The sequence below is a fragment of the Podarcis muralis genome, chromosome Z (genome assembly GCF_964188315.1).
Source record: "Podarcis muralis chromosome Z, rPodMur119.hap1.1, whole genome shotgun sequence".
Classification (NCBI taxonomy): Eukaryota; Metazoa; Chordata; class Lepidosauria; order Squamata; family Lacertidae; genus Podarcis; species Podarcis muralis.
In genome coordinates this window covers 6100402-6111481 of record NC_135673.1, presented here as the reverse complement: position 1 = coordinate 6111481, position 11080 = coordinate 6100402, and the positions used below count along the sequence as shown (strand labels likewise).

Sequence of the window (11080 nt, the reverse complement as noted above, 5' to 3'; positions counted from 1 at the left end):
CAACCCAGCAGCACCAGGAATGCAGCACACGTTTGCTATCTGAAAGACTGTATTCCCTCATATGAACCTGCCTGGGTTTTGAGATCTTCAGGGAAGGCCCTTCTCTCAGTCCTTCTACCCTCACAGGCACACTTGGCGGGGAAGTGGGAGAGGGCCTTCTTGGTGGCTGCTCCTAGACTTTGTCACTCCCTACCTAAAGAAAACAGGCTGGCTCCCTCCTTGCTGTCCTTCTACCAGGAGGTGAAGACTAAGTCACATTGAGTCCTGTCAGGGAAAAAGGCAAGGTATAAATACATAAAAACAACAACAACAACAACAACCCCTTAGAGAGCTTTGCCAGCTACAAATTTGACAAGATCTTTGGCCTCCCATGCTCCCCTTTCTATATCAGTGGGCACCTGTGAGCAGTCATTTAGAATTAAATGCCCTGGAACACTCATTGTAGCATTGATCTAGGGTAGCCTCCACCCTCCTTGTGTAATTCAGATGTTTTGGCTGCAACTCCCAGGACTATAATGGATGGGACTGAAATGAGTTTTTGTCCAAGAAACATGGAGGTCACCATGTTGGTGAAAGCTGAGATAGTGAAGAATATTAAGGTGGCAGCTTGCAACTGCAAGGCATCTGGGCCAAGAATCCACATTGGTGGACATTAGATAGGCCAGAGATGGGGAACCTTCCTCAGTTCAAGGGCCACAAACCAAATGCACACCACTCTCCATTCAGGCAAGCAAGAGGTATTATCACAGTTCAAGGATACAGTCTAGCCAGGTAAGATTGCTATAGGGTGCAGATCAGGGACACTGAAGGGCATGGCTTGGACAGGGGATTGAGGGGTGCATTTGGTACCCAGGTCTAAGGTTTCCTGCCACTGAAGTATGTAGTGGGAATTTGCAGAGGCTGCTTCTGCAATTTTCACCTGTCCTTCAGCTGCCAGTTGTGTGGGATCTCTTATGATCCTCAGGCAGGAGTGGTCCTCTTGATTCCCCTAGTCACTCTCGCTGTTGCCACATGATCTGCCTGATGTTGGTGCTATCCTACATCCTAGGCCCCCAAATTTGGCCTGATTCTTTGGGTCTGCCGCCATTTCTTAGACTGGTCCCATCTCAAGAGTTATGGGTGTGAATTATGTATGTGGGGAGGCTGAATAAAGACGCAGATGGAATGACTTAAGGACCTTTCTCCTTTCCGAATTGAAGCACAATGCCAACACCCCACCTCAAAGTCTTATCAAGGACCTACAAAGCCTTGTCTTGCTCTTCTGTTTCTGTACTTCAAAGTGTGGTCATTCTGCTGCACAGGGACTGTGCTAAGATGGCACCACTGACCCCCTAGCAGAATAATATAATCTCCCTTACTTGACTAGGGTACCAAAGTTTTGCATGCTCCCACACTCCCCAGCAGCCACACATTCAGTGTTAATGAGAAAATCTGTGTGGGTGTCCATGAATTCACTTTTCACGAGAAAGGGCTATGTGCACATACAACTGAATATGATACAGCTCTTTGAGAACATAGGAGACTTCCTTGTATAGCCGCAGACCATTGGTCCATCTAACTCAGTAATTACTTCCCTTACTGGCAGTGGCTCTTGAGTGTTTCAGAGACTGTTTTCTTCTAGATCTTCCTGGAGATTTCCGGGATTGAACCTGGGATGTTATGCAGGGTATATATATATTCCACTACTGAGTCATGTTGTTCTCATGAGCATAAACACTGGCCCATGATACACAATCCCTCCGTGTCTCTCTCTCTCTCTCTCTCTCTCTCTCTCTCACACACACACACACACACACACACACACACACACTATGGGCATGTATATAATGATTTGTATATAGGATTCTTTTCCTTTAAAGTGGTGAACATGCTCTCCTCAGTACACAGCTAGTATGTGTGTTGACGTGGAGTTTTTTTTTGGGGGGGGACTAGCAGGAGAGATCCTGACCACCCCCCATAAATGTTAAGTGACTTTATTTGAACACCACTCCAGTCACTACTGTTCCTGCTAGCCAAAATTCTTCCAACCTCAAACTTGGTAAGTCCCCATTGCCACCACACATAAACACCTTACAACAGTATCTTTTGCGTAAGCTGGACCAAACTGATCTTCCTCTGGCAAATGATGAAGAGGGGGGAAAGTTCACATGAAGGGATTCTCTACAGATTAATCCTAGTGATGAACCAGTCCCCTCACCTCCACCAGCACTGGCATGGTTCGGAATAGAGTCAGCAATTACAAGCGGTCACTGGGGAAACGTGAAAAAGAAAAGAAAGACAAAAACTTCATTTCCTCCCCTCTCCCAACAGTTTTAAATTAGTTTCCACACCTAGACAGAAGGAAAAAAGGTGGAAGAGAAAGAATCATAGAATTGCAGAATTGGAAGAGGTCCCTGGGGTCATCTAGGAAGGAAGGAAGGATTTAGGGCAGGATCACCACCTTTTGGGCACTTGAGCACATATGCAAACATGAAAAACTGTCACACACCCCATAACCTATTTTATTGGTCAGAACATTATGCTTCTTTCAAGCCTGCTTTCAGTGAGGGAGAGGTGGTGGCAGAGGCCATGTGGGCTCTACAGAAGGTCTTTTGAGGGCACACGTGCAGCTGCTGGTGCCATGTCGTCAGCCCGTCATTACTGCTTGCTTACACCATCCCACTGACTTCAAATAAATCCCTCTAAACTCAATAGCCTTAATTCTAAGTAGATGTGCATATAACTGCACTACATGGTTGCCATCCTCCATGTACTTACATGGAAATAAATGTGCCAAGCACCATGAAACATCCATAGGATTTCTTCTTTTCTGGAACTGCCTCCCTCTGCCTATTTACTTCGGATAAAGTCCCCCCACCCACCCCCTGAAGATAGGGAGATTCATCTTAGAGTAAATATGCAGAGGACTCAGATGTTGAAGGAAATGCATTCACGTTGAATTCCAGGCTGTAGAACAGTGGCAGGGAATGTGTGGCCTTCTCGATGAGGAAACTCTGGCCCGGCGACGGTAAAGACAGCCCCCCAAGCCCCTCTATCTGGCCCTTGGGACCCACCCCAGACCACACACCCTCTCTAGATTCATCCCTTACGATCTCTGCTTTGCACCCTATTTGGGTGTTTTTGTCTTACTGGGATGCTCTGTTGATGCCTGGCTTTCTTGAGGAGAGAGAGAGAGAGAAAAAGAGAGGGAGGGAGAGGGAGTGTGTATGTACTGTACACATACTAGCTTGCTGTACGAAGGCAAAAACTTCATTCTCATTGCTTTGCCTGCTTTTGTCTCTGGGCTCATCCACCACTATCACGTGGCTCTCAGAAGGTTGCCCCAAAGGCAGAAGAAGAGCTAGAAGCTCTGGCACCTGGAGCCACCCACATGATGTGCACCCAGGGACGGGGCTAGCGTCCCGGGGGGGTGCCACCCGCAGTGAGTGGCGAGTGTCCGGGGGAGGGTGCCACCTGTGGCAAGTGGCGAGTGTCCCAGGGGGATGGCACGGCGATGTCACCCCCCCTCAGGGATGAAACCCAGGGCGGACCGCACCCACTGCCACTGCCACAAAGGGAATGTGACTCTTGGGGTGAAAAGGATTCTTCACCTCAGGACTACAACTCCTGTCATCACTGGCCATACTGGCTGGGACTGACAATAGTTGGAGTCTGACAAAATCTGGAAGGCCAGAGGTCTCCCCATCCCTGATGCAAAATAACTTCTGAAAGATATTATCACTGTGGTTTGTAGCACATCCAGGCATTACTGGTTGGGTAAACCCTTAATTCCAAACCATAAAATTATACCCTTTGGCAATGCAAATCAAAGTAGTAGTCATGGTCGTCGTCAAACTCATCCTAGAGTAGTGGGGGAAATGACTGAGAATAAAGCTTCCGTAACACTTCACAAAAGAAATTTCTTTTATCTTTGGCCATTAGCTCCCATTAGGAGAAATGGCAACTCTTGGTACATTTACACAGAATTCTCTCTTTCTCACTCTGGTTTTCTTTCCTTTTGGCACCTGCATAGCTGAAATCTTTACAATTAAGTACAGGGAATCTCAAAAAAGCCGTTTCTGCATGTTCTGTAATTCCCTCCCCCATCCCATATTGTTTACTCCCAATCCCACCGAGCAACACCTCAGCAGATTTTCACGTTCTGACCCTTTTTAATGATTACAGGAATAACTAAACATGCCCGGCAGTTTTACATATTTGCTTGAATGGTTTTCTTTCAGTATTCCAATAAACAAAGACCTTTCCATCACTCTCTCTCTCTCTCTCTCTCTCTCTTGTATATTAATTACATTTTACATTTTTTTTATTTGTTTAAATCTCTTTCTTTTAACTTCTTTTTTAATGTTGGGTCGGGGGTTTTGTGTTTGTTTTTTACAGCAAAAAGGTGAGTCTGGTAGTACCTAAGTACATAAAGTCTTGGTTAGCAGAGCTTGGCAGTCATCTGGTCAGATTGCTTGAGGATTTCGGTGTTGTACAGATCCAGTGCGTGATTCACACGGATGATCTCACTGTTGGTCAGTTTCAGGCGGTGCTTGAGCATACAGGAGAACAGATCCAGCTGGGGCTTCCCTGGTGCTACAGGAGGTGCCAGCCTGTTGATTCGGTCCCGTATATCCAAAAGCAAGAGCATGACGGAGGAGGAGGAGTAGAACTGCCCGCCTTGTGTGTAAGACTGGTTGACCTGTTGCACTGCACTGCGCAAGAGGTCAGCATTGAAGCGCAAGCTGTATCCAAACACCTGAATGTCTGAGATCTTGATGTAGAACTGGCGCTTGTTGGGATCAGAGAGGTCCACGGGCCCTTGGCCAGTCTCATTGCGCATCAGGGAGGGCAGCCGAGTCCGGCTGCGTAGGTAGATGTGGACAGTCTCAAAAAAGGTTTTCCACCTGTTCCCAAGCAGCAGGGTCCAGTTATAGCACTGGCTGTTTTGCAAGCGGATTTTCTCCCAGCGTGGGTAGCCAAATTCTCCAAAGGGCATGTTCCAGCCTTCGGAATGGCTTCCACTAAATGGGTTAACGTAGACAAAGAACATGGGGTCCAGGCTGCTGTTGCGCATTTGGCAGATGCGCATGGAGATCCCAATCACCATGTGAATGAAGTCCATCCTGTTCTTGTTGCTCTTCAGGGTGAGGGACATGCGCTTGCGCCACCTCGGGTCAAAGAAGGTGTCCAGGCGGATCTCATTGCTGATGAAGGTGGTGTGCACATACAGGCGAGAGTCCATCTTCTGCAGCAGGTACTTCAGCTCCAGGTCCTGGAAGTCCAAGTCCGTCTCAAAGCTGATGAACTGCTCACTGCGCTCTGAGTCCACATTCTGAGGCTCACATCGACCCCGTGAGAGACGGTAGCCCTTGTTGCATGAGCCACAGAGGGATATGTTGGCCAGGCTGCACATGGCACAGCTGTTGTTGCCTCCAATGATGCACGGGATCGGTCGCTGGCACAGGCTGGTGCTTCCATGGCAGACACAGCTCCTCTGACTTTCCAGGAAGGTTCCCCAGAACCCGTTCTCATTGCAGTAGAGCAGGGACTGAACCCGGGACAGCCATTGCTGTATTGTCCTATAAGGGAGAAAGACAGGGGCATGAACTCCAAATTTCTAAATGCAGCTGTCTAGGGTATCATTTTAACTCAATGCCACAAAGTAGAGGTGAGAGAAATGAAGTAGATAAGTGGAAGTTGTCGATAGGCAAGGAGTTCCAAAGTGTAGATCCCACCACATTAAAATGCTGATTTCTTAGAAGTGCAGAGTAACAACAACAATTTATTACTTATACCCCACCCATCTGGCTGGGTTTCCCAAGCCAGTCTGGGCAGCTTCCAACATGAGATTAAAAATACATTAAAACATCAATCTTTTTTTTTTTAAAAAAATCCCTAAACAGCACTGAGTATTATGTGACTGTTCTGCACTAGGTTGTGTTTAATCTGTCAAAGCTTTACTCAGAGTAGACCCATCAGAGTAAGTCATGCCATCAGTTTCAATTGCTATACCCTAAATAGGTATAATACTGGCAACCAACCCATTCACATTCTCTGTTCCCTGCATAATTTCACAAATATTAAAACACACACACACACACACACACACACACACACACACCATTCCCCTTTAAACCAGATAACCCATGAAAATGGATTATTGGGGAATGATTCTGCAACCACCACCACTACCCATAGTTTCCCTTGCTACAGTTAGAAGCAAGACACTGAGTGCAACCAACCTGTGCACCAATAAAATCTTTCAAGAACAATCATACATAAATGTGTGCATTTAGTCTACCACCCACCTCACAGATAAGTATATCTTATGCTGCCTATCTGACTGCCAGCCAGTGTGGTATAGTGTTCAGCATGACCATTGGGGAGACCCTCATTCACAGAATCACAGAACTGTAGAGCTGGCAGGGAGCTCTAGAGTCATTTAGTCCAGCCCTCTGCAATGCAGGAATAACAACTGAAGAACCCCTGACAGATGGCCAATGAAGGAGAACACCATTTGGACATCATACTCATTGGCCTACATCTGGAGGGCCACATCAAGTTTGCCACCCCCGCTTCTGAACTTCAACCTCCTGTTGTTGAATCCCAACCAGATTACAGCCAGCTAGCCCTCTTCTGATGGGACTAACAAGTGGACCACCCTGAACAGAGCAGTCACAGTTTTCCAGGACTTCTTAATTCTACCATCATTTCCTCCTGTCCAAAGAACTCTTTCCAACTCCCCCCCTTCCCTGGCTGTGCTAATGAATGCCTCATTGTTTCCCCAAAGGCTGAGAGTTCTCAGCAGCTCAGCAGCGACAAGACACTTACTAATGAGAAATTAGGATGCCATCCCTGCAGATTGGGAGGAGTGATTACAGACGGAGGTTCTGAGAGTCGGATTAGTAGGATTCACGGCACCTGCCTAGCTTGACCCCAGAATAATCATTAGGTTGTGTGCTGTATCAAAGGCAGATTTAAAAATGACACAATAGTGCAGAAGAGCAAGGCAAATTGAGGGAGGGAGATGGGAAGGGGGAGGAATCGGGGTGGTGAGACATAGAGTTGGCGTGGGAGGATGGGAAATGGATGGGCATGTATAATTTAAAGAAGACTGGAAACAAAAGGCGGAGAAACGCAGAGACACCAGAACCCCTCAAGATGATGAGGGAGAATGAGGGCTTGGAATGATAAGACTAGATATGTAATTAAAAGATCATTCAGCCCAACCTTCAATGCAGGAATCAGAGAATTGTAGAGTTTGAAGGGGTCCAATGGGTAATGTAGTCCAACCCCCTGAAATGTTTCCTCTCTCCCTCCTCTGCCTCTCATATCATCCGAAGCATAACAAGACTTGGATGTGGGTGTGAAGGGTGGTGTCTTGAAACCCCCACATGGGACCCTTCTTCTGGCTGACCCAGTGGAGAAGGAAGATAGGACTTATTTATTCATTTGCTGAAATTTATATGCCACCTTTCCACCACAAGGTGTTCAAGGCAGCTAGCAACCATTATAATCTATCATCTATCTATCTATCTATCTATCTATCTATCTATCTATCTATTATATACCAAGGAAAGTAAAAGTATCCCAACACAATCTCCTCCTCACCTCCCAGCTTGCTAAGTTATAGATTGCATTTAAATCCCACCTTTTTCTTCAAGGAGCTCAAGGTGGCATGCAGTGTTCCCCCCTCCCCATTTAATCCCCACAACAGCCCTGTGAGATAGGTTAGGCAGAGAGGCAGTGACAGGCCCAAGGGCACCAAGTGGGGAATGGCTGAGTGGGGAATTTGAACCCTGATCTTCCAGGTTCTAGTCTGGCACTCTAACCACTGCACCACATTGGCTCTCAAGCTTGCTCTGGATATGTTGCTACTGCTGCCTGACTTCTCTCTTCATCTTCATATTCCCCCTTCATCTTCACATACATCTTACAAGCTCTTCCCCTGCCCTGCTTCCTCCAACACCTGCCCTATTTGCAAGGAAAGCTTTCGCTCATGAGGTGGGGAATCCCTCTTTTCTACTGGGGGCTGCATTGCTTAAGGCAAGAATGGGGACGTTTTCTGGGCTAGTGGGTCAGATTTTTATCTTCTTTCACACCTTTGGCCAACTTTGATGGGTGAGCAGGTCCCTATGGGGAAAGCACTGGTGAAGTAGCACCCAGCAAGCTTGATCCCTTAACTCACTTGGAAATGAGCAGAGGGTTCGTTCCTGCTGGCTGAACTCACCAGCAAGTTCTTCACAGTGTATGGGCTAGGGAATTTGCTTCATGGGCCAACTTGGATCTTCTGGTAGGAGCCATCCATGACTTAGGGCAGGAGCAACATACTCGATAGTTGGTAGGACTAGAGTCAAAAGTGGGCAGGGCTTCAGCTAAATGTGGATAGGGCCAGAGAAGGTTTCACAAAATCATAGAAATGTAGAGTTGGAATGGACCATGAAAGTCATCTAATCCAACCCCTGGCAATGGCGGAATCTTCTGCCCATGATGGGGATTGGACATACAACCCAGAGATTAAGAATGTCATGCTTGACCAACTGAGCTATCCAAGAAGGATTCCCCCTCCCCACTATCCTCTTTTCTCTACAATCCTTCCTTCCTTCCACCCTTCCACCCCTGATCTCTCTCTCTGACAGCTATTGCCCCAGTTTTTCCCCTGTTTGCCACATTAAATTAATTTATAATTCCATACCCTACAACTGTCCCTATTTTCCAGGGACAGTCCTGGAATTACACAAGCCATCCTAGCTTCTGATTTTATTCCCTAATGTCCCTCTTTTCCCCACCAGTGCTGTCACCACCGAACTCAGGGAGGAGGATGAGCTGGCACTTGTCCTGGTGGCAGTGGTGGCTGAGAGGGAGCATCCTGTTGCCTCTCCATGGCCACCACTGTGGGCCTCTTTGCCTGGGCAGCTTGTAGTGCCTGTTGGAGGGCAGGTGAGGAGGAAGAGAAGCTGCTCCCACTGAGGCCCAGGCTTGTGGGTGGCACCAGCCCTGACACGCAGGCCCTGGGGTGGAAGAAAAGGAGAGTGGAGCGAGCGAAAGAGGTCTAGGTTTTTTGTTTTTAATGCTTTGTGCATCCATGTCTACTCTTGCCCCTTTCTAAAATTTATTTATTGGTGTGTGCTTTGCTTTTTCTAAATATACCATAGAATAAAGTAAAATTGAGATTAAGGGGTTTTCTGAGGGCAATGGAGAGTGTGTGCTGTGTCCCATTGCGGTAGTGGTGGTGGAAATGCTCTGTGGGTGGGGAGGACAAAAAATGGGGGAAGAGAGAAGAGTTAGTTGCAGGGGAGTGAGGAATGTCCCTATTTTCATTTGAGGAATGTTAATTACATTTTTTGGCAAAAAAATGTGTAATATAAATTATTATATAATAATGACATAATTTTAAGGTAGGATTGCACAGTAATGAATATTGGAAGAGAATGTATTGTTCTGAATTTGGGGAAAAGGCTAGTCTTCATGATGCCCTGAGTCCTTTCCAGCTCTTTGGTCTCTGTATCTGTGGGGAGTAGAAGGTATGTTCTCCTGGAGACACCTAGTTCAGTTGTCCTAGGGGATTTAAACACCCATGCCAACACAACCTGTTGAGGGACTGCTTGGGACCTTGTAGAAAGTATGGTGCCCACGGGGCTGTCCCTGAATGAGTGAGCCTGACTCATAGCCATGAACATGCCTTCGATCTGGTGTTTACTTCCATAGATGTGGGTGATCTGACACTAAGTTCCAGTGGAAGAAAAGAAGTGCCATGGTCAGATCACTTGCTGGTGCAGCTAGTCTTCTCCACGGCCCTTCCCCTCCACAGGGAGGTGGGACCAATTTGAATGGTCCACCCCTGCCACTTAATGTATCCAAATGGCTTCCAGAGAGTAGCAGGGGATGTCTTATTCCATGTTGATGGCCTTTCATCTGATTTCCTGGTGGCCCACTGGAATGTGGAGTTAACCAGGGGTATTGATTGTCTGGCTACAAAGCACCCTCTGGAGTCTGGAAGGTCCTGTGGTTTACCCTGGAACTGAGGACAATGAAACAATTGCTGAGATGGCTAGAGCGCTGGTGGCAGAAAACTCATTCTGACTCAGACCAAACACAGGTTAGAACTAAACATTGAGTCTACCAAGTGGTGATAGCGATGGTGAAGAGGACCTTTTCACTGCCTCTATTGCATCTATAGAAAACAGTACCAGGAGACTCTTTCAAGTGGTTCAGAGTCTAACAGAACCACCTTCGCTATCGGGGTCTGGTAAGGACTCCAAGATCCCCTGTAATGACTTTGCGAAGTTTTTCACAGATAAAAGCATTCAGATTTGGAAGGAGGTAGCCTCCACCATGGAGGTAGGGCTGGGGTGGGCGAGTGCCAGAGCTCCATCTAGTCAAGTTGTATAGGATCAGTTCCAACCTGTTACCTCACAGCTGTCCATGGAGGTGCAGGTTAATTCTGTGTCTGGCTGTCTAACAGCTCCATCTGGTGTGATGGCTGAGACCCTGCCTGTCTGCACACTGTCTTGCCCAGATTATCTCCTGCTTGGACTACTGCAGTGTGCTCTAATTGGAGCTACCTTTGAAGATCACTCAGGATCTACAACAAATCCAGAATACGGCAGCTAGACTGGTGACTGGGATCAGCTGCTGGGACCATGTAACTCCAGTCTTGAAAGACCTACATTGGATCCCAGTACATTTCCAAGCATAATTCAAAATGTTGGTGTTGATCTTTAAAGCCCAAAATGGCCTCAGCCATTCCACCCCCATCATCCAGCCTAGACACTGAGATTCAGCACCAAGGGCCTTCTGGCGGTTCTCTCACCGTGAGAAGCGAGTTTACAAGGAACAAGCAGAGGGTCTTCTCAGTAGTGGTGCCCACCCTGTGGAACCCCTCCCATCAGTTGTCAAGGAGATAAGTAACTATACAACCTTTAGAAGACATCTGAAGGCAGCACTGTATAGGGAAGTTTTTAATGTTTAATGTTTTATTATGTTTTTGTATATGCTGGAAGCTGTCCAGAGTGGCTGGGGCAAGCCAGTTAGATGGGCAGGGTACAAATAATATTAATATTAATAGAGCAAACTTGCCAGAGTAGTCCCTTTGTCT

General features: G+C 47.0%; 1 protein-coding gene across 2 annotated transcripts in view; it reads right to left on the bottom strand.

Moving 5' to 3' along the window:
- Positions 1–3879: 3879 nt before the first annotated feature.
- Positions 3880–11080, bottom strand: part of BRINP1 (BMP/retinoic acid inducible neural specific 1) — a 110234-nt gene continuing 103033 nt past the window's right edge. For both annotated transcript variants that reach the window (XM_028714628.2, XM_028714627.2), the window contains one exon: positions 3880–5561. In XM_028714628.2, coding sequence (XP_028570461.1) covers positions 4421–5561 — 1141 coding nt within the window. In that variant the 3' untranslated portion in view covers positions 3880–4420. The remainder of the gene's footprint in view (positions 5562–11080) is intronic.